General features: G+C 43.5%; 1 protein-coding gene across 4 annotated transcripts in view; it reads left to right on the top strand.

Annotated features, from left to right (window-relative positions):
- The first annotated feature begins 3557 nt into the window (after positions 1 to 3557).
- LOC114841924 (heterogeneous nuclear ribonucleoprotein L-like) overlaps positions 3558 to 24685 on the top strand; it is a 52807-nt gene continuing 31679 nt past the window's right edge. For 3 of the 4 annotated variants that reach the window (XM_029127208.3, XM_055502752.1, XM_055502751.1), the window contains exon 1: positions 3558 to 3974. In XM_029127208.3, coding sequence (XP_028983041.1) covers positions 3708 to 3974 — 267 coding nt within the window. In that variant the 5' untranslated portion in view covers positions 3558 to 3707. The remainder of the gene's footprint in view (positions 3975 to 24685) is intronic. The other variant, XM_041073925.2, reaches the window with a different exon arrangement.

Raw genomic sequence — 24685 nt, 5'->3', positions numbered from 1 at the left:
ATAGAGCATGACCAATACACAGAAATGTATGCATGTGTAAATGCAGGCAACGAGAGAATCAGGGAAGTGGCGTCTTCGTCTGAAGTAGACAGTGATGTGACATTCCAACGATTTGGTGCAATTTCCGGACCAGCTGGCTATTGTTGTGCAGATCTGTAGTGGGTCTTCTTCTGTGGTGGATTGCATTCTCAATGTCCCACTACTGCCACCTATTGTATCGTAACCGTGCGGTGGCTCGTATCCATGGAGCCAATTAAAAAAAAAAACAACAAAAAAGGTGTGCGCTTCCGCACAGAGGTGTAGCGAGCAGCTTCGCTTGCGACACGCCCAGAAAACAGTGTTTACTGATGGGGAGTGAGAACCACATATTGACAGGGGCAGTGTGGACGATCTAAAGGGTTTTATGGAATGAAAATTTAACTTACTGAGACATTGAAGTCCAATATTCTGTAGAATGAAAAGTATGATCAGTCCCCTTTAATGGGGAGTTAAGTTGTTAAGTTAAATAGAATATTTCTGTGGCGCCGGTGGAGAATTAGTTGGCTAACTGTACTAGCTAGCCGAAGTTACGTCCATGCTAAAAACAGTTTCCAGGTCAGATGTGGACGGGGTTTGCGCTGTTTGAGGTGTTTGATTTTGCATCTCTGATCTGAGACCAGCGCTGTTTGAGGGTAGGGGTACTTACACATTCATGAATATTCAGTCTTACACTCGGCGAACATTTAACAATTACATTTAACATTTAACATTTACATTTACATTTAACATTTACAATTAACATTTAGACTTTTGCACATTTAACTAAATGTGAGAAAACATGTGTCATTTAGTTAAATGTGGGAAAGCTATTTATTATTTAGGTGCTCCTTTTACATTCGGCGCCCCATATGCATGATGAGCATAGGTGGTAACAGGAAGAGTCATGAACCAACTAAAGAAGAAACAGGAACCACACTAGAGACGGGAACCACAGTAGGAACAGGAACACAGGAGGAACAGCAACCACATTAGAGATAGGAACCACAGTAGGAACAAGAACCATAGCAGAGACAGAAACTACAACAGAGACCTTTAACAGGACGTTTAATTCACCTAAAAATATTTACAGTAAAACACAAAGTTAAAATACAGACACCAACTATAAAATCTGACACCAACTGCTGTCATCAGCACAAATTATTCAAAACAAATGCTTTAATTCCTCTAAGGCCAGTGATTATGTCACAATAATAACACTCATTAAAAACCTTTGGTTAAACCCTGTGTTTTCAGTAAACAGACCGACCACCATTAATTCAAAAATGATTTTATTATTAAGGTTGATTCTCTCCCCCATTATTAATGCAAGTGTGAATGGATGTGGATGTGCCAATCATACCCTTCTGAATGCATTAAGTAAAAAGCTCAATTGAACAGTGTCATGTTTCAGCTGCAAGCTTGTACAACTGGCTGAGCTGCTTGGAAACTGATCTCAGTCAGTGTGAAAACAGGCTGAATGAAAGAGCAGATGCAGGAAGATGAGAGCTTCTGCAGGGTCACACAGGCAGAAACAGGAAATGGCTCTACTGTATTGCATTATTCTATTTGTGGTCACACACACACACAAACGCACACACACATCCTTTTACTTACATGGAAGTGAGGACCTTCATTGACATAACGCCTTCCCTAGCCCCTTACATCACAACTAAAGGCAGACGTCTAACCGTTGCTCTAATCCAAATCAAACCTCAATTCTAACCTCAGCACCAAAATCACATCTTACATTAAAATGTCCTCCCTTTGTTAAAATGTCCTCCCTTTGGTAGGAAAATACATTTTGTGGTTCAATTACAAATACACACACACACACACACGCATGCACACGCACACACGCACACAAACACCAAACAAGCAACAGGTCTTGTGACACTGACTTGTGAAACATTGAAACGTTCCATCACTGACACTAACAGATTTTCTGCAGCAGTTATGTAAAGGACTACTTTCAGCAGCACATTATTTCACATTATGTGTGTGGTCAAGTCAATTCAAACTACAGACTGTATTAATGGTAACAAAATCAAATGGTCTAAATCAGTGGGGAGTAAGGCTCTTAGATGCTTGGTTTCTTTTTTAAGCACGAGCAGTGTCAGTGTTCTCTACCAGCAAAGCAGTGATGGGAAGTCCGGCTATTTTCACAGATTCAGCTCTTCTGACTCGGCTCTCCTAAAAGAGGCTCTCAATCGGCTCCTAATTTATTATCACTTTGCGCCTTATCTTTTAGCTGAATTTAGCAATTATCAATGGTTGGTGTGTTCCTAAGAATTTGTTTATTTTGTGTTTTCATAAAAGCCTTATTTTAATGCAGTCTTCTATTTAAAAAAATACACAGTCACGACTGTTTGACATTTTATTTCAAACCTTCAGGTCTTAACATTATAACACTTAATAATAGATAATAGTGTTAAATGGAGGTTGACAGATATTTGCATTTTACAAAGTCTGCGCTTATGTTTGCTGTCTCCAATATCGTTGAAATTCACCCAGATGCTGTTTCTTTTTCGACTGTCGGTCATTTTTTACTTGCGTTTGAACCTGGCTCCCCGTCTGTGTGACCTGACCAATGGTGTCTGAAGATTTGGCTCTCTCCAGCGGCAGTCGGCTCTTCTCACACACATCACTACAGCAAAGCTCAAGCTGAGCAACTGATTCTTACTGGATTTGTAGAAATAGTTTACTATATTAGTCTAGGCAGCATGTTAAAAAACATGCACTATTCTGTCTGTGCTGCCCATAAGAAGAAATGTCCTCATGTTAGAAATGATGCTTAAATACTTAAATGGCACCAAAAGAAACGTCATTTTCATACTTCTGAGTCATAATTTACTGTGATGTCAGGGTCAACTCAATAACTAACAACAAATAAAACTACCGTTATTGAGCTTTATTGTAATAATTCTTAGCTCCAAAATGTTCCAGTTTCAGGGCAAATTCGTAAAGAAATGAAGTGATATACAATACATGCATTGAGTGTTTCAGTTCTGTAACAAGTGAGGCATGTATTTACCACCCATCACAGCAGATCGTACAGGTTGATTAGACGTGTAAGGCGCCAGCAGATAAAGGTCGAGGCGTTCTTTTGTGCATTTGAATTTAATGAAATAATGTTAAAACACTCAGTAGCAGCAAACCAAGCGTCACACTGACTGTCTGTAGTGTAGGCTGAGCCCCCTCTCTGATTGACAGCTGGGAGAGGCTCCATCCTCCCGTGACCCTCAGAGGGCTAAGCGACGGAGAGCTTCACAAACATTCATTAATGTGAATCGTTAACGTTACCGACTTCGTGCCTCCCTCTAAATAACACATCCCACAAAAGCGCACGCTTTTTTCTTATACCCCGCATTTTGAATGTGTCATTACCTTGCACACGTTCCCATCTGCAGACTCCGCAGAACGTAACGTGAAGCACTGTCTGTTGACGCATCAGCACCAACCAATCGACTGTCGTATCCAGAAACCTCAGGACCAAACGGACCAATAGGAAGAAAAGGGGCGGGATGCGTTCAGTGCCCTCACACCTTTACATAGAAAATCAGTGGCGTAGCTGAACGGAGAGAAAGAAAAGGAGGCAGAAAGAAATAGCAGATAAACACGAAGACCCCGAGACCCAGAGGCTGCCTTTCAGGGTGTTAGGGTGCTGTCACTGAAATGGACGCGTTAGTCTGATGTCCGATCCACACACGGTTCCGCTGTCCAGCATTATGTCGACGGCAGACGCAGCCGGTCAACGCGAGGAAGAGGAGGAGTACGGAAGGGCAGCAAAGAGACTGAAGACTCACGACGGGGAGACGGAGGCAGGCGAGAGGGAGGAGGGGGAAGAGGAGCTGGAGGAGGGGGAGGATTCCGACTCTGGTTCGCTGCCCGGTAACGGGGAGACTGCGACGAGCAACCGGGCAAGATGGAGCGCGAGCCCCTACGAAGCAGGACGACGGGTAAGAAGGAGAAACAGAGCACCGTGTGTGTGTGTGTGTGCGTGTGTGTGTGTGTGTGTGTGTGCGTGTGTGTGTGTGTGCGTGTGTGTGTGTGTGTGTGTGTGTGTGTGTGTGTGTGTGCGTGTGTGTGTGTGTGTGTGTGTGTGTGTGTTGCTGCTGTCTGAGCATCTCCCACAGACCCACAATGTTCTGGAGCCAAACCGCGCTCACCCAACGCTGGCTCCATGTGTTGTGGGTCGATGGAATCAGGCCCCACATTAATAAAGTATATCACACTCACAACACCTGGACCAGAGCCGCTGGTTCCTGTCTGCAGGAACGTTCTCAAGTTCCCTTTGGAAAATGAAATATATAAAAAGTCTTTCTCTTGGCTTTGCAGCATAGCGTCAGTCCACCTGCACTCAAAAAAATAATCAGGCCCAAAACATGGACTTTATGTAATTTAATTACATGTAAATCTCCATATTATTTGACTTTAAAGGTAAAGTCTTTTAGTCAGGTTAGGTGAATGACATTCAATTACATAGCTTAAGAATTTACATAAAGCAATGCAATTTTACACAAAAAACTTTGTTGTTTTCCAGATACCTCATGCACAGATAATGAGGAACTTCCTATTAACTTTAACTATTTCATCAGTTTATGATTATGTGGTATAATTACATAAAATAAGACAGAATGTAATTTGATTCTTGCAGGGAAATCATGTTTTCTGCATTTGACCTGTTCCCTCACTGGCGTAGTAAGCAGCCACATACATACATACACTGTATGGGGCACAGTGTATAGTGTCTTACTGAAGGACGTGGTTGAACTAGCAACCGCTTGCTTCTCAGACTAACCCTAACCCACTGAGCCATCACATGTGAACATTTTTTAAATGTTAAATACATATAAAAGTTTAAATGTATATGGTTGATTGGTTATTTATTAAGACTAAAATATAATATGTAAATACAATACAAATACAAGTGCTAGTGCTTTTGCAATCAAGTACCAACTCCTTGGACACCTCTGCAAGTAGTGTGCAGTTGGCTCAGTGGGCTCTCATAGTTCTGAGAAGCAGGAGGCTGGGGTTAGAGCCCAGTTGACTCTACTGAAGTTCTGCTGGTTCTCTTTAATCTTGTTTTATGTAGCTATTTCACAAAACCATAAACTGATGAATTAGTTAACATTTATGAAATTAGGTATTTGAACAAAACATTAGGTTATAAATGCAGTAAAATTGCATAAACTTGTAATCCTTTATTCTTAAATTATATAATAATTAAAGGCATAACCTAACTGTTCCAAAGATTTCAAGTAGGTTTTTTGATGTTTTTTATCTAGTATATTTTTGAGCATATTTGCATTATGTTTATTTGAATTCCTATTTTTCATGTATACAATACTTGAATGTTATAAACAAGATTTATTAGGGACAAGAATTTTTGTTTGATTGTTTGAGGACAGAATATTTCTACGTTGATTGAGTTTTACGGTCTGTCACACAATCTTATTATTAAGCTTGTTATTTAAGGTGCACAACAGGCTGGAGACACGTTGACACTAAAGTTTGTGGTTCTTTTTTATCAGTGCTGCAGTGATAAGATGTTTCACAATAAACAAGAGGGAAGAGACACCAGTGTAAACACCTCTCAACTAAAGGAGTGACTATTACAATTAATGTAATGTTAATAGTGTTATGTTTCTGCACAACGAAGGCATTAGGACAGGATTACAAGATGAATAGGAGGTAGAAGTTATTAACTGGAGGACACACGACTCAGCAGGCTGCACGGAGGTGACCCGCTGTGCTAGCAGTGTCAGCTGCTGCTGATGGTTGGACCTCCTGGATACTTTCCATTTAATCTGTGTTACCATCTTCACACTCACAGCACCTTTACAAGCACATGTGGTATGGATGGTGACACATCAGTTCACAAGTGGGCTGTTAGATTTGCTAAATAGAAAGGTCGCACGGGTAACATCATTGCTCAGTGAGCCTGATAAGGCAGATACTGTGATAACTAAGAAATCCGGTAAAGTTCACTGTAAAAACAGGAAATTAATAATAATAAAGGCATGATGTTATAATGCCTTTATAGCGTTATTGTTGTATTTGTTTGAACATTTATATTGCAGACAGTGGTGTGTGCATGGTCATTAATTATACAGTAATTGACAAATAAAGTTCCAAAGTACCAATCCACTGAAAAAAAAGAACATGGACCCATGATCATGATGGAAAAGTATCCTAGACACTAGAATTTGATTGTGAAGACCTAAACCTATTCTTTAAAGTGACAATATTATACCTTGTATAATATGTATTTATGTATTATTATATATGTATCTATATCTATATTTATGTGATTTAATCAGCCAGATTAGTGTTTTGAGTAATTGAATGAACACGATTGTCTCACTCCTCAGAAATACATCTTTTTGCAGTTGCAGTGGAGGGCACATGGTCACCGACTGGTGCCAGACTCTCTTTGATTTATGCGTTAACACCATAAACTACCTCTGTTGCAGTAGTGTAGTCACACTGGTGACCCAGAATCAGACTTTACATGTGTGCCACAGGCTATTTCTCTGTAGTTAGTACTTGTTCTATTGACAATGATCAGATTAAGACAGATAATTAATTATTAATTAATTATATAAATACATTGACCTTCTTTTTTAATGAGTGTGGTAGAACAGACTTCAGTTCATCTTTACAACCAACAACTCCGCTTCGCTTCATTAGCTGCCATGTTGTGGAAATCAGTATCTAGTGGTCTACTGGTAAAGGAACTGTGGCCAAAAGCAAAGCTGTAAAGAGAGGTTTCGTGCTAATGCTAATTGGGGAAGAGGAGGAGTGACTGACACTACCCTTGCTGAAATAACATCTTCTTTGCCACAAGAAACAAATAAACTGTCCATGTAATTAAATAAAAGAACATAATTTATTTCATGAAAAAACTCTACAGCTCTATTACTCTATTCCATCCTAAGAGTCAGATGCTTGTTACACACAAATGGTTGAGGGTGTTTAAATACAGTTCTGAATAAGACAAATTACCAACAGGAACTATTTTTTTTGCAGTCATTCAACACAGCAGTTTTACCCGCTGTATTTTCTAACGGTGTGTATATATAATAATATGGTTGAAGATCATTACCACAATTATATTCTATATATCCAGGAGGGATTTGTTTTCTCATGTGTTAAACCTTGTAAAGTCCCTCGATAAAACTGTTGTGAATTGGCGCTATTTGAATAGAGTAGAATAGGATAGAATGAAATATAGCTTAATTCCGTTTTAGAATGTAAAATGATATTATGCTAATAGAAATAGAGAACAGAGTGTGAGGGTTTATATATTTTTGAGCGTGTGTCCTGAGATAAAACACCAGGATAGTAAAAAGAGAAGTGACCATTGGAAGAGTGTAACATTATAGCAGTGGCTTCATTATCAAGCACACGGGTAGTTGACTGTAGTTTCCTTCTCACTGTCTCACCATTACAGGATACACACACACACACACACACACACACACACACACACACACACACACACGCACACACACACACACACAGATTCCTGAGTGAACATGGTATGGTATTGCATGCATGTAGTCATTAATATTACACGTCTTCACACACGTCATCTGATCATTTGAAGGTGATTAAGCTGATGGATGCTGCATATACAGATACATTCCTTTAGAAATTATTCATAGTCAGACACATTGCCCAATCCTATTTGGTCTGGCTAGTAACAAAACATATACTGCCTATTGCATTGTGCTTTTCTTTAGCACCCAGGTCTTCTGTCCGCTGTCATGTTACTCTGTTCGCCTGCCCTCCAAGGCCTCGGCAGAATGCTGCGACTGCTATGCTTCACGTGGGGATTCTTTAGGTTTTTAGGTTTGTACCCACTGTAATCGTGTAATGATTTAAATTTTTGGTGTTGTCAGGCCGTAGAACCTTTGTCCAGTTGACTGGTTCTTACTGATTCCAGGTGGGCCCTGGTCCTAGTGTTTTATAACTGTACTGTATGTTTAGTAACATCTTTGTTTCTTACATAGGCGTGTCCTCATGTACTCCCTGAGTACTGATTTGCCAGATACAGATATATTTTTACAGCTTTAACTAATTTGCACTTAAATTTATTTTACTAGAGCCTAAGCGAGAAAAAAATAGGTAAACTTTCTCGGGATCTCGACAAACTTTTGCGAGATCCCAAGAAAATTTTGCAAAATCCCGAGAAACATATTGTCTCTATGGAAACCACAGCACATAGCACACACGTGATGTTTAGAATTTAATAGACAAAAGGTTGTAATATATATATTTTAGTTTAAATAAAGACATTGTTTCACAGTCGACTTTTTATTTGGAATCATTCATCAATCATGGTCATTCCACTGTTCTGTCCCGGCTGATTTTTCTGGCTTGTCCTTAGTTTTTTTTTTTTTTTTTTTTTTTTTTTTGTTCTGTCCAGCAGTTAAGCAAGCAGCATATATTACGCTGAATGCCATATTGTGATGGACAGCTTTGCTTTAACAAGAAGAGTATATATAGAATATATATACTCTTCCTGATTTATGGTTTATTTAATGGTTTATTTAGCTAATCCAAAATGTGTGTGATGTTGCTGTGTTGGTGGACAGGTTAGGTTTCTGCTTTAGGGTGTGTATGCGGGAGGGTGGGGGGGGGGGGGGGGGGGGGGGGGGGGGTTGGGGTAAGGAGTGCAACCAGCTGCTGAAACCAAGCAAATCTGTTAAGTAAACAATCGGAGCAAAAATAAATAAATAAATAAATAGAATAAATAAATAAGAAGCATGGATGTACCTTAGGCTAACACATTCATAACTAAACAATTTTTGTGCTGTGGTTTACCTTGGAGATTAATACCAATACCAATAATAGTGCTAAGGTATGTGCACATACTAATACAAACATATACATACAATATACATACATATGTGCATTATTATACATATCCCATACTACTTAATAAAGGTCATGACATACAACACCACAAATTCCATATTCACACATTATTCATATTGGTAGTGATAAGTATCAATAATACTTACAGTTGGATTTGGAAAGTGTCCCACTACAAGGTTAGTAAGGCTGTAGCTTAACATTATTCACCCAAAGGGTGAGGCAGACGTTGGTGCATGAACAATGCCACTTGTGGAAGCCAGGGTGATGTGAGGGGCTCCGCCACTACGCCCATCCAGCAAGCAGAGGAATGAATCCCAGCAGCCAGGGAGCACACACACCTTCAGTTCCAGGAGGGCAGGTGTTGCGACCCAAGCCGCCCACACAGAGCCCCCCAGGCAGAGCTGCAGCAGCCACAGAGACAGCACCCGAGGCCAGAGTGGGCCACCGGGGGTCAACGCTGTCCGCCCCATGAGAACCAGGGGCAAACACTCCCCCCGGCGGGAGGGTCGGCCTGAAAGAGTAGAGCCCGAGGACCCACGGTCCGTAGGGAGCCCGCCAGAAGATGCCCCCGCGCCCAGAGTGGGGCCCGCCCCCCAGTCCACCACCCCCGCACGGGCGGAGCGGGGCCTACCCCATCGGCCCGACCTCATCCCCTGGCGCTACAGCGGCCTGCAGCACAAGGCCAGCAATTGGTGGGGTCAGCAGAAAAGAGACCACCCAGGCAGACGATCATCGTACCCCGGGCGAAAAAACCGGACCCCCCACACTTCAACCGCACCACACGCATACCAACTCACACAAACACAGACGCATACACCCACCCACATGTGCAACACACATCATCACATCAACACACACACACACCATAGACTCTCTCACAACAAACTAGTCAATCATACGTGAACCAATGCACTCTCAGATACATTCTCCCACCCCACACCATTCGCTTGATCACATTCGTGGGGAGGGTAGGTCTCCGGCCTGCCGTCCATGTGGCCCCAGGCAGGGACCGCAGCTCCTCCCGAGCCCCGACCAACCCCCCCAACCCGGGGGAGGCAGAGGGCAGTAGAAAAAGGCACCCCAGAACCCTGCAACCCAGCTTGGACGTGAGTGTGTGGAACTAAAGTGCACTGAAGGTGGGTGACACCTCCAGGAGCACAACCGCTGGCTGACGGTGTGTCCCCCGGACAGTGCCCCCCCTCGCCCTAAATGTCTTTTTGCAGTTAAAACTGGGTGGTGATCTCTCCATCAGGGCCAGTGGCCGAGGCCACAACTGGCCTCAGCCCCAGGCCCCAGTGAAAGAGCCCACCCCCGGCCCTAAATGTATGTGTATGTAGCTAAGTATGAGGAACTTTGGGAGATACCCAATTCTCCGGCGGGTCCAGCAGACAGAGCCATCAATGGGAAGTCTACTGGCCCCCCCGAGGAGGAGCCCCCAGATTCCTGGACAAGTGTGTATGACTAATGCAATTAAAACTGCAGAGCATCCCACTTGGAAGGGACGGAACCACTTCCCAGTAGCCCTGGTCCCTCCATCAGCAGGACGCCCCTTGCAGACCTAAGTGGATGAATGCGGAGAAATGTAGTTGGGAAGCAGAGCTCCAGGGTCCGCAGAGCCAGGTTCCCGACTGGCTCTGCTACCTATCCCACCACCCCCCACAACCCCCAGCCAGGAAGGGACAGCCGAGACCCAGGGACCGCAGTACTACTGCCCAGGCGCCACACGCAGCACAGCCAGAGCCATCCTCACCCTTCTTTCACACTTACCCATTCTCTCGCTCAAGTATGCCCATGCTCGCCCCGTGTAGTGTGACACTCAAACCCACACACATACTCTGCGGTTGTGCATTGAGGGCCAGCCTCCGCCCAGGGCCCAATGAAGGTTCTAGCCTGAGTAGTCCGCCAACCCCCTCCTGCAACAGGCCCGAGCAGTTACCAGAGGGCGTCGGACCGCTAGGGCAGGCAGCGCCCCACCCGAGCAGGGGCAGCGCCCCAGGGGAGAGACACCCCTCCGGGCACAGGCAGGCACCCCCAGAGGGAGTCCCCCGGACGCAGGTTACCCAGGTCTCCACCCCCAGGTCCGCCCCCGCACACCGGCAGGGAGGCCCGCCTCCGGCTCCCCGGAGACAGGCACACGCCAACCCTCAAAATGGTCCCACCCCGGCACAGGGCCGCCGGTCCCAGCAGCCACCACACCCCCGCCGCAGGGGACCCCTGCGGCCAGCCCTGAGTCCACCAACCCGTTGTCCCGGTTCCTTAGGCAGGCAGGCACCACCAACCACTAGTCACCCCCCACCACTGTGCCAGACATGACGCAGCACCCGAGCCCCACGCATCCTTACCTGGAAATGGAATCAATCAGAGTATAGTTTTGGTCATTGATTTGATGAAGCAGACAATGTGTCTAAGGTGGTATAATCTAACAAGCTGTTCAGGTATTGAGTAATGCTTAATTTTTTTTTAGTTTTCCAGTTCATGAGGATGATTTTCTTTGCGACACAGAGGGCAGAAAGAAGTGTGTGTGATGAGTTTGTCTCTAGATCAAGCCCACTTAGATCTCCTAGAAGACAAAGTGCAGGGGCTGCTGGGATTGGACAGCTTAACTGGGTTGACAGGTGTTCACATACTCTTTGCCAAAATTGCTGCACAGGTGAGCATGACCAGAATGCATGTAGGAATCTATCTGCTGTGTTATCTTTACAGTGAGGGCAAATATTTGAGTTTGTGAGACCCATTTGGAACATCCTTTGTCCTGTATAGTGAGTTCTATGAAGAATTTTGTATTGTATTAGTTGTAAATTTGTATTTTTGTCATTCTGAATAAATTAGAACATATGTTATTCCAGAATGTGTAATTAGTGGTGATATTGAGATCAGCTTCCCATTTAGAGATCGGAAGGCTCACTGTCTGGTCTACATTGGAAATTAAGATATAGATTTTGGATACTGTCCTTTTCCCTGATATATCAATAAATCGCTCTATTACTGGTGGTGGTTGCATGTGGATGGCAGTATTCTTACTCTTTGCATTAAGTATTGACTTTAGTTGTTGGTATTCTAAGAAATTGGCACTAGTGATTTCATAGTGAGACACTAGTTCTTCAAAAGAGGTAAACTTGTCTCTTGTGAAAACATGTTTCAGATGTGTTATCCCTTTGATATGCCAAGTTGGAAAGTGTATTGCCTTTTTGTTTTGTATGATGTCTGGATTGTTCCAGAGAGGTGTGTTTTGGCAAAGAGTAAGCGAAGACCCATTAATTTTAAGAAACTCCCACCAGGCTTGCAGAGATGCTTTTATGCTAATGTTCTGGTAACAACTATGATGTTTGATTTTGGTGCTGATAAAGGGCAGATCTGCAACTTTAATATTTCCACAAAATGTTTGTTCAATGTCTATCCAGGAGGAGTCTGCTGGCATGGGTTTTATCCATTTGTGGACATGGTTCAGTCTATTGGCAAGAAAATAGTGGTGGAAGTTAGGTAGTTCTAGGCCGCCGCAGCGTCTGGATTTTTGAAGAGTTTTTAAACTAATTCGTGGTGGCTTGGTTTTCCACAAAAACTGTGAGATGTAGGAGTCTAATGTCTTAAACCACGCCTGGGCTGGCTGAGTTGGAATCATTGAAAATATGTAATTAATTTTTGGCAGGATCATCATTTTTATGGTGGCAATTCTTCCCATAAGTGAAATGGGTAAGGACTGCCATCTTTTGAGGTTGGCTTCTATTTGTTTTAATAATGGATTGTAGTTTAGATCAATAAGCTCTGATAGCCTAGACGACAATTCAATGCCCAAGTATTTAATGTTTCCTGAATGGAGTGTGGTAGAGGAGATGTTAGTCACCTTAAGGTTAAGTGGTAGCACTATAGATTTGGTCCAGTTAATAGAGTACTCTGAAAGTCCTGAGAATTCATCTATGAGGCTGATAGTTGTAGGAAGAGACGTCTGTGGCTCAAGGAGAAACAGTAACACATCGTCAGCATATAAACTTATTTTATGATTTACTGATTTGGTCGATATTCCAGTAATTCCTTCATGCTGTCTTATTGCTGCGGCTAGAGGTTCAATAAATATTGCAAATAGTGATGGGGACAGTGGGCAGCCCTGTCTTGTCCCTCTATGCAGATTAAACCTTGGTGAGATCTGGTTGTTTGTTCTGACTGCAGCGTTTGCTGAGTTGTATAATATTTGGATCCAGTCTATGAATGTTTCCCCAATGCCGAATTTGTGCAGAGTGGCTAAAAGAAACTTCCAGTTTACTCTATCGAAAGCTTTTTCTGCATCTAAGGAGACGATGGCTGTCTCTAGTTTATGGATGGTGACATAATCAATTAAATTAATTAGTCTGTTCATATTGTTTGTTGACTGTCTACCTTTAATGAAGCCTGTTTGATCAGAGTGAATTATATATGGAGTGATTTTTTCTAATCTTCTAGCAAGTGCTTTACACACTATTTTTAGATCTACATTTATTAGTGAAATTGGTCTATAACTCGATGGGAGTGTAGGGTCTTTCCCTGGTTTTTGGAGCAGGCTTATGAAGGCAGAATTCATATTTGTGGGTAATGAATGTTGTTTTTTAATTTCAGCTAACATTTTGTAAAAGCTGGGTGCCAGCATGGACCAGAACTCTTTATAAAATTCAGTTGGGAATCCATCTGGTCCTGGAGCTTTTTTATTGGGCATCTCCTGCAGAGCTTCATGTAGTTCTGCCAAAGATAACAATGAGTCTAGAGTTGTAGATTGTTCTTCATTTAGCTTTGGCAGTTCTAGTTTATTCAGAAACGCCTCTATGGCTGAGGTGGGTGGATCTATTTGGGACGTATATAACTCTTGGTAAAAGTTTTTAAAGGTATCATTTATTTCATGGGGATCACGAGTAATGTTGCCTTCCTTATTAGTTATTGAATGGATGATTTGTTTCTCTTTATTATTTTTTAATTGGTTAGCTAGAAATTTACCACATTTATTAGCATGGTCAAAGTTCTCCCAGCGTAATTGGTCTATCTGAAACTGAGTTTTGCAATCAATTATATTATTTAATTTCAGCTTTAGATTCTTTAGGTCTTCTAGGACATCATTGGTTGGAAAGGCTGCATATTTAATCTCTAGAGATTTTATTTTTTGCTCTAATTCTAATTCAAGTAACATGTCCTTTTTTTTCTTGTGTGATGAATATGAAATAATTCTACCGCGCATAACTGCCTTCCCAGTCTCCCAAAGAACACAGGGTGAGATTTCCGGTGTATCGTTGATTTCTATAAAGGTTTTCCATTCTCTCCTGACATAACTGATGAAGTCTTGATCATTGAGTAATGATGTATTAAACCTCCAATTCCTGGTTGATGGTGTGGCTGTCTTAATCAACGAAATCGACATTGGTGCATGATCACTGATTGTGATAGAGTGAATATTGGTGTCAGAGACATCTTGTAAGACTGAGTTATTTACTAAAATATAATCTATACGGGAGTGAGAGTGGTGAACTGGCGAGAAAAAGGTATATTCCCTGGATGTAGGATGAAGAGAACGCCATGTGTCACAGAGACCAAAGTCATCCATGTACTGTTTTAAGGTCTGTACTGATTGCCAGTTCCTGTTGCTCACAGCTTTGCTTAGCCTGTCCAACTCTGGGTTAAATACTAAATTAAAGTCCCCTCCTACTATAAGTTTGGAACCAGAGTGAGCAGACAGTGATGTGAAGAAGCTGTGAAAGAAAGAGGGGTCGTCAGCATTAGGGCCATACACATTAGCTATGCAATATTCAATGTTTCCTATCAAGATATTAATGATTATATATCTCCCATCTGGATCTACAATGGTATCGTTATGCGTAAAGTTAATCTTTTTATTTATCAGGATGGCGACCCCTCTTTGTTTAGAATTGTAACCGGCTAAGTAAGCATGTGGGAACTCTGCTGATGCCAGAGTGTAATTTATAATTTTGGGAATATGAGTTTCCTGTAGTAAAACAATGTCTGCTTGTAGGGTTTTCAAATGGTTAAATATTTTAAATCGTTTCTCCTTCTTATTGATTCCACGTACATTCCAAGTGACAATCTTCAGTGGTGTCATATCTTACCTGACTGCTGTGGATCACTAGTCTTGTGTGTATATAGTGTGACAGACTTTAGGTGTGTGGCTAACCTTAAGTACCTGTGTATTCTGAGTTGTGTGTTATCTATGTATGTGCACGTGATTCCCCTGTGCAGTAGATGTTTGTGTGTGGCTGCTGGAGGGCTACATAACTGGCTGACTACGTGGGAGACGAATAGAGAAAAGAAGGATGTAAACAGTGTGGAGTGAAAGTAGGTGAAGGAAAAAGAGTAAAGGGAAGGAAAATTAAAGTGAAAGGAAAGTGAGTGATTACGTATGGTGAGCGCTTTGCAAAGTGAGTGAGTGAGTGACATTAGAATGACAATAAACATTTATCTGAAACATCTGCGAGAGAACGAGTTTGAATACTGGATGTAAAGTTATAACACATAGTTGCATTGCATCTATTGTTTTTTTTAACAAACCTTTTATATTAAACCATTGTTGTTACATACCACCTGCTAGTAGAGCCACGGAGTTGCTTCCCGGTCCCGGTAGAGCTCTCCGTTGACGTACAGTTTGTCGACGCTGATGACAGCCCTGCAGCCTTCTGCCATGAACCTCTTACGGATGGGGAACAGTCGGCGGCGGCGGTCGAGGATCTCCTTGGGGAACTGGTCGTTGACGCTGTAGTCGGTTCCCTTCAGCTGTCTGCCCCGGCTCTTAACCAGTTCCTTCTGCTTAAAGTCATGAAACTTGGCAACGATGGGTCGAGGACGCTGGCCATCCGGTCGTCTTCCTCCAAGTCTATGCGAACGGTGGAACGCCATCTTGTCGACAACTTCCGCTGGGATCTTCATCTGTTGTTTAATGAAGTTTTTAATTGTGGTTTCCGTGTTTTCCTCCGCCTGTTCTGGAATCCCCGAGAACACCAGGTTGTCCCTCATGCTGCGGGCCTGCAGATCGATGATACCTTCTTTTATTTTTTTATTTTCGGCCGCTAGCTGAGCCACATCCTCCGTCAGGGACTGCACCGTTCCTTTCAGGGCCTCGTTCTCGGTGGCGAGAGAAATCACCTGCTGCTGGCTAAATTCCAGGGAGTCGCGGAGGGCCATAAACTCTTTGTGGAGGAGTTCCACTAGCGCCAGACGTGCGTCGAAACTTGTTATTTTTTTTTCGATGGACTCCAGGATGTCCGTGATGTTTTTGTCCGCCGAGCTAGCTCCAGGTGACTCAGGTGAGTCAGACGGACGGGAACGCTTGTTTGGAGCCGTCTCCTTTTTCCCCATTACCAGACGCTCGAAGCACTCGTCGATGTACTCGAAACTTTCTTCGGTGTTATCCAGAATGGTAGGGTGGTTGATTATTTTCCGTAAAATAAGGTAGTTATTTATTTAAATTGGCGGATAGTTTGTCGCGCTGTTGTTTACTAACGGTGTCGCGCCGCCTTGTTGAATTTCTCGTGCTGTTCTCGCAGAGTCTCGCGTTCTCTCACAGCATCGCTTGGCGCTGCTCTTGGCTCTAAGGCTTGTCCTTAGTTTGACTGCTGCTTGTTTGAACTAATGATCCATCACACACACATGTTCTCTCATCAGCAGATTCCCCACTTCACCCAAGATGAATCGGCAGCGATGAAGCTGATATTACCTACAAAATGAAGTAGTAATATTGAATTAGTTGCTGCCAGCTACTCAGAGCTAATACACAAGCTAGCGTTAGCAACATAAGCCATTCTTCCGGGCATCCTGAAGCTACTTTTTAGCTCCTCTGTCCAGTCCACATTAAGCAAAACCTTCTCGGGATCTCGCAAAACTATCTCGGGATCTCGCAAAAGTTTCTCGGGATCTCACAGATTTTTATTCACCAACAGCATTACTGCTGCCAATCTGTGTGTTAATCTTACATTTCCTCATGTGCGAACAAGACCTCAGTATACTGCATCTGAGGCAAGAGCTCTGCCCCAACCTGGAGAGCAGGTGAACAACCTTGGCCTCACACTTAGAGGTGGGGGTTGTAGCTGCAAACTGCCCTGATGAAACCAGTAAGACCACATCATTAGCAGACGAGCCCACCTTGAAGTTTCCTGCCTCTCCTTCCCTCTACTGCTTGAGAGCACACAGCTTTCCACCTACAACGTAATCGATGCTGTTGGATGGCTCCTCTTGCTGAGGTGCCTAATAGTTTGACAGAACCTCTGAGTGATATTTTTCCACCATTGCTTCCTGCAACCACTCCAAGGCCTGGCATTTAAATGAGATCCATCCAAATGAAGCCTCACACAGAAACAGAAACCACAAAAAAACACTTCACTGGCATGTACAGGACCCCAGGCCCTGTTTTCTATACAAAGCCATCCCCATCTTATATATTGCATGAATCCTGTTTAGATAAAATTGTGTTTAAGCGGGCCGAACATGAAAAATCCACTTTTTCAACATTTTGGAGCATTCCTATGACTCTATTGGTCACGTTTACAAACACTGAGCACGGTAGAAGTGCATTTCCTCACATTTTGAGACTTCATCCAATGGAGACAGAACTCCTCCTGTTCTGAAACCATTCCTCCCATTTCATCACAGATAAGGGACTCCTCCCTGCAAATCCTGAACCACCACCCCCACAATGACACCGAACCAAAACTGGACTTCCGCCATTTCCCCCCTCTCACTCACCGTGAACAGACGAGCACAGCAGCACCCAAGTCCTCCCATAGAAATATTTCAGTTCTTGGGTGTTAACCAACACCAAAGCCTATTCACTTTACCAAGGGATCAACAAGTGAGGACTTTGTAGGTCACTTTTATTTTAAATGGACCGGTGCCAGAAACACTGCCTCAGCACTTATACGTATGTGCATTTTAAACAAGGGTGCGTACAATGCTGGATTTGTTTCACGGCTCCTGTTGGGAAAAAAAGGATCTATTCCTACAGTCCGTCATCCACTCACTGAAGTAAGTACATGCTTGATACTTATAATGTTTTAAAATGTTAGTTTGTCTGTTTAAAATGTAGTAAACCACATGTGACGCAGGCTAATAGCTAGCTATGCTACGGCTACAGCCATTCGACCAAGCCTTTGTTCCCTTGAAATGTGCTCATGTGGGCTCCTGCAGCCACACACCTGTGTGGAGAAAAGCTAATAGCTATCGGCCTTTGAGCGGCTACAGGCAGGGAGCGGTGGATCTAGCTCACTGTAGTAAATACGTGCTTAATACTTGTGATGTCTTAATATGTTAGTTGGTCTGTGTAAAATGTAATATCCCACATGTGAGGCAAGCTAATGACTAGCGTTGCTAATGGCTACAGCGAGTCAACCAAGCCTTTGTCTCTTTCAAACTTGCTACTCTGAGTTGGTGCAATCACACACCTGTGTGGGGAACAGCTAATAGCGATGGGCCTTCGATCGGCAACAGGCAGGAAGCGGTGGATCAAGCTTTTGTCCTGTTGACATGCTTCCGCTCCTATTTGTGTGTTGCGTTAGCCATTAGCGCGCCATTAGCTCTTTTCATGTTAGAGCTACAGCTGGTAAATGGCTACAATAAGAAACTGCAGATGAACGCGGTTATGTTTATTACCCCGGCCTGTGTCACAGCCTAAATCAACTTGTGATTTGGGGTTATGTCATTGTTCTATCAAATTCTAACATGATTAGTTGGAATGATTACTGTGTTGTGTTGCAAGCTTAGTTGCTAATTAGCCACATCTCTACAATAACTGCTGCTTATCTGGTCAGTTACCTATAGCTTGTACCATAGCCATTATATTTGTAGGACCAATACAATTTACAGTAAATTTAACATTGTCTTTTCTATACTGTAGGGGGACACATCCCAGTTATCCACATGCAAGGAGGCTGTCAAACAGAGAAATCACTGCAGACTGTTGGTACAGACATCTGCTGCCCAGCTCAGGAGTGAAGGTATGTACGTTTGTATGTACTAACAGTAAGATAGGCAATAGAAGATTTTAATTGGTATATACTGTTTAGATTTTATATTTGAATTGTAACAACTGTTTATCTGTTGTTTTTGCACAGACAGGCCTGTCCTCTTGTTTGATTTAATTTTTTGTCTGGTATTGTGTATTCTTACATTAGAGAAGGTTTTGACTTACATAATACTGAACATGTCACTAATCTACAATTCTGATTGCAGTACCTTTGTTTTGATGAGGTGATGGTGAGGACAGCCACAGCTTCCATCTGGTAGAGGACTGCTTTTGCTCAGTCTTCCAAATAGTGATGAGAAAAAGGATCACCACATGTCCGTGGTCATCTGTCTACAACTATACCTGTCCTGCTGGAGAAACAAATCTGCAAAATAACCAAGTGTACCCCCTACCCAGGACATGGACTGTTTACCCTACTTTCATCAAGCATTTTATATGCAAGGCCCTGCAAAAACCCATACATTGCACATTGGAGTGTGAAGGTAACAGTTTGTTCTAGCTTTGGAGTAGCGGTGCATTTTTTTGGTTGACAATAAAGTTGGCTTTAACTATTATGTATTTCACTGAACTCTGTTTTTCTGAGGGGAAAACACTTTTATTCAGGAAATCATAGTATTGCAATTACATGTTTTTCTCTTTCTAATATGGTAAGCAATAAAGTTGAACCGGCCATAAATAAAAAGCACATAAATTATATATAAATTTAAAATGAGTATTGCACTCACAAAAAACACATTTTTACTCAAATGGTAAAGGAGTTATTCCACAGGTGGTCTACATCCATCATACAATGAGTGTTTTGGTGTTTTATTCATCAAGAAACTCCGCCTTCATCTACAACCCAAGCATGAAGAGATGGCAACTCAGATTCTTCAACCCAGGAATCCCCAGCACCAACTCACTAGCCTCTGTAGACTAGATACCTGTAACAACTTCAGAGACAGAGACATATTACTGTCAGATTTATCAAGAATGATCAAAAAACATAATTAAAAGCAGTAAAAATACGTCAGGTCAATATATAATTTGAACCAATGCTTTTTGTTCCCAGGTAGGTCATGCAGTGATTGCTCTGAATATTAATGCACATTTTTTAAATAAAATCATGTCAGAGCAGCAGCACAAGTAAGACAAAAACATTGAAATGGGTAAATGTAAAATGTATTTATATTATTTCAGCTATGCTCTCAAACTTTTATTTATTTGTATAATGTAAGCTAAAGCAGTGTTTTCTATTAGCAAGAGTTTTCCAGGTAAGTCGTGTTGTGAATATTCAAGCTGCACAGGCCATTTAGCATTCGCATTAGCAACCGCTAGTCGCTTTGCAAATTACATAAATCAATTAAATTGAAGTAAATGCGACATAACCAATGAGACACATCTTGCATCAGCTGAAATGTGGTGACTTCAACAGCCTCCTCTTCAGCTTCAGGGTCAGATTCGGAATCGTAGACGTATGGTTCTACTACGCTACGAACCAGCTGGCTAATGTTGCACATTGTGCAAGTGGGTCTTCTTCCGTGGAGGATTGCAGTGAATTGAATTCTCAATGTCGCACTACTGCCACCTATTGTATCCTAACCATGCGGTGGCTCGTATCCATGAAGCCAATTAAAAAAAAAAAACACAACAAAAAAGGTATGCGCTTTCGCACAGAGGTGTGGTGAGCAGCTTCGCTTGCGACACGCCCAGAAAACACAGTGTTTGCTGATGGGGAGTGAAAACCACACATTGACAGGGGCAGTTTGGACGATCTACAGGGTTTAATGGGATGAAAATTTACAGAGACCTTACTGAGACATTGAAGTCCAATATTTTTTAGAATCAAAAGTAAGATCAGTCTCCTTTAAAAAAGGTATGCGCTTCCGCACAGAGGTGTGGTGTCACGGAACGGCAGAGAGAGGACCCAAATGCACAGTGCTGAGGCAGCGGACAGATGTATGAGCAAAAATGTTTAAGAATCGTAGTTACAGACAGTCCAGGCCATTCACGTGTAGGCACAAGGATTGAGACACAGAGGGAGCAGGCTTAATCACGTCCAGTAAACAGGCAGGGTTCGGCAACAGTATAAACAGACTACGGTACCGGTCAGGATCAGGCGGGAAACGGCGGTCGGGAACTCGGAACAGGGATGAAGACAAGGTAAGCTGAACAGGAACTGCTGGAAGGTGACGACATGCGTGCAAACGATCTGGATAACTGTGGTGACTACTGGTGCTTAAATCCGGGTGGCTGATTACTGATCTGAGACAGGTGTGCATTGTGAACCGGGAGTGACAGGGAACAGCTGTGACATGAACAAAAACCGGAAGTCCTTCAACCTAAAACAGGAAATTAAACTGGAACCAAAAACATGACAACTAAGTCCCTTCAAAACAAAAGCGGAAACTAACCTGATGAACAGAAAGCGGAAGTGTTACCAAATAAAACAGGAAACAAGGCCAAGACCTGACAGTACCCCTCCCCCTAGGGCGTCTACCACGGCGCCCACGGAGCCCCCCCCCCCTCAACCAGGGCGGGTAGAGGGTGGTCTCAGGAGGAGGGACCGAACCCCTCCCCGCCCGGGCAAACAAGCAGGGTGGGCGGAGGGAGGACCGGAGGAGGGCCGAAACAGAACACAACAAGATCAGTACACAGGGCAGGAATGGGAGTCCCATGAGGGTGAAGTCCATGACCAGGAAAAACACAAAGTCCAGATATTCCCTCACGGAGGGTGGTGGCGAGGAGAGGGACGGTCGCGCGGCCGCAAGGTCGAGACGGCACTCTCCATGCCCAAGAGCAAGGCTGGCGGAGTCCGGGAGGGCGGAGCCAAGTCCAGCTTCCTCCCGACGGAGATGATTCGAGGATTCCAAACGAGGCGGACGACGACGGCAGAGGCCGCACCATCGTCGTGGCAGGAGGGGACGTTCCCCAGGCGAGCGGCCATGACGACGGCGGAGCCGAGGCGGACGGCGCCGCAGGAGGCAGCGCCACCCAAACGGCAGGAGGTGACGAGGGCGAGGCCACCAGTCTGGCAGACGAGGCGAGAACCGACGTGGAACCAGTGACGAAGACAGATGTGGAGCCAGAGCCGAGACCAGAGACGAAGACAGACGTGGAGACGTGGCCGGAACCAGAGACGAAGCCGGAACCAGAGACGAGGACAGACGTGGAGACGGGGCCGGGACCAGAGACGAAACCAGGACCAGAGACGAAGCCTGACGTGAAGACGAAGCCGGAACCAAAGACGAGGATAGACGTGGAGACGTGGCCGGAGCCGGACCACCAGGAACCGATGCCGGCGTGGCCTGAACAGGAACTGCTGGAAGGTGACGACATGTGTGCAAACGATCTGGTGGATAACTGTGGTGACAGGTGTGCATGGTGAACCTTGGAGTGACAGGGAACAGCTGTGACATGAACAAAAACCGGAAGTCCTTCAACATAAAACAGAAAATGAAACTGGAACCAAAAACATGACAACTAAGTCCCTTCAAAACAAAAGCGGAAACTAACCTGATGAACAGAAACTGGAAGTGTTACAAAATAAAACAGGAAACAAGGCCAAGACCTGACATGTGGTGAGCAGCTTCGCTTGCGACACGCCCCTAAAACAAAGCTTTTACTGATGAGGAGTGTTGGGGGACCTCATCTGTATAATCTGTTATTAACAGAATTATTATTAATGTCCCACATGCTCAAACAAAGGAGGCACTGCGGCCTGCATGTAAGGTCCTCATCCTGATAGTAGTGAGTGAGAACAAAGAGATTTCAAATCTGAGCGCCAAAACCAGGCGCCAGGCTGGGGAACCATACCTGGCAACCCGCTGTGACATTGAACTCCTGTTGATAAAAGCGACAAACGGAGGAGAAACTTGACAGAAAACATGGTTATAAAAGCCGCCGTGACCGAAGACTCGTCCCTTGTTCTCTCCGACCTTCTCCCGTCCCTTCTCTTCTCGCCTTCGAGACCACTGCAGACCTTTCATCTTTCCGTCCACCCGGAGCTCCCCTCTGCACCGGCACACCTGGAGCCTCCACCGCAGCCAGCAGCTGAACTAACGTGGACCTCGTCACGGAGAACGGGCCTGATCACCCATCTACTTCCAGCCACACGGCAGGAAGACGCGCTCCTCCTCCTCCTTCTTTCTCCTTCTCTCTCTCTGTCTCTGTCTGTCTCTCTCTCTCTGTCTCGCTCTGTCTCTTACTCACACACACACACACACACACACACACACACACACACACACACACACACACACACACACACACACCTCTTATCTCAGGTAATGCGCACACATACAGTACGCCCAGACGGACACACTATAAAACTAGGTCGTGATTTGCTGAGTTATTCAAGATAGTGTGGACACTATAGTTAATAATAATTGTTTAATAAAGCGTTCATAATTTAACTGGTCGTTGTCTGTGATTATTTGTATGTGGTTTTACAGCACTGGTGAAGTGCTATAAAATGGTACGGAGTTCACCCTTCAACTATCTTAAATACAATTGAGACTGTATTGGCTATTTCCAAATTGGTTATTGGTCCCTGGCAACAGGGTGGTGCCCCGTAAATTCATTAATTATTAATTCATGTAATAATTATTAATCAATAATAGTTAAGTGTTTAACTTATTAAACTATAGACCTTTGTCATATAGTTATATATTTAAGCTAATAACCAAAATTTGTGAATCGAAATTATAGACATAATATATCCACTCAGGAGCTATAAATCCAATTATTATAATTTATGCTCCTTGCATATCCCCAACATAATTGGTGCAAACCTGTGAGGTTAATCAAACTCAGCCCTTTCTGAGACTAGGTGGTGTTGCTAATTCATTTGGCACTACCACAACCCTCACATTTCCCCAACAGGAGTGAAAACCACACATATGGACAATCTAAAGGGTTTTATGGAATAAAACTTTACAGACCCTCACTGAGACATTGAAGTCCAATATTCTTCATTACTCGTGTTTCTTGCTCACAGGTCAGTTTGAGTCCTAGTTTATGCATCTCTGTGTCACTTCCTATGCATGTTCTCTTCAATGTTACCTTCTTTATTTCATGTTCACATAATGTGGTACTGTCTGTGCATGCTCAGTTTGTCTCTTATGTATGGAGCCACAAACATGACATCTGGAAAAACAGCATTGTGACGAAAATAAAAACTCGCAAGCAGCAGCTCCTAACTGTACTCAAACTGCAAGCTAAAAACAATAAATGGTTAAATATATTACTTACTTAGTGCTCATTTTACCATTCTGTCCTAACTATTTCCTCCTGGCACCCTGACGCTACTTTCCAGCTCCATTGAACGTATGTAATCCAAAACTGATCACGGCATATATACACACAGTCAGCAGGAGAATCTGTAACTTCACCAAAGAGAAACTAGCAGCGATAGATTCACTGCAGGACTGAGATATTCAGTTGTGCCTCTGTTGGTTCAGAGATACGATGCATCTGGCTCTTGGCTGTGTGTTGCAGAATGCCAGCGTTTGGCTCTGCCAGACTGAGGGCGCCGCAGGTGCAGGATGACAAATGAAGGGAAATACGCAACTAACAGAACTAACTGAAAATCACGGCAGTGCACGGGAAACTAGTCAATAAATCAAAACTAGGAACATGTAACAAACAAGGACAAACACATATTGAGAGTCTACACATCTTCCAGCATTGGCAACTTAAGGTTGCTTGTGTGTGTGTGTTTACTCAGGAATGTGTGTGTAGATGTATAGCCAGACAGTGTGATTCACCGGCGCAGCTTCAGGTGGCACTTGACTCACACCTTTTAGCTGAATGGTTAACCCA

The sequence above is a fragment of the Betta splendens genome, chromosome 15 (assembly GCF_900634795.4).
Source record: "Betta splendens chromosome 15, fBetSpl5.4, whole genome shotgun sequence".
Lineage (NCBI taxonomy): Eukaryota > Metazoa > Chordata > Actinopteri > Anabantiformes > Osphronemidae > Betta > Betta splendens.
The sequence above is the reverse complement of the archived record's forward strand: the minus strand, read 5'-3'. Positions and strand labels throughout refer to the sequence as shown.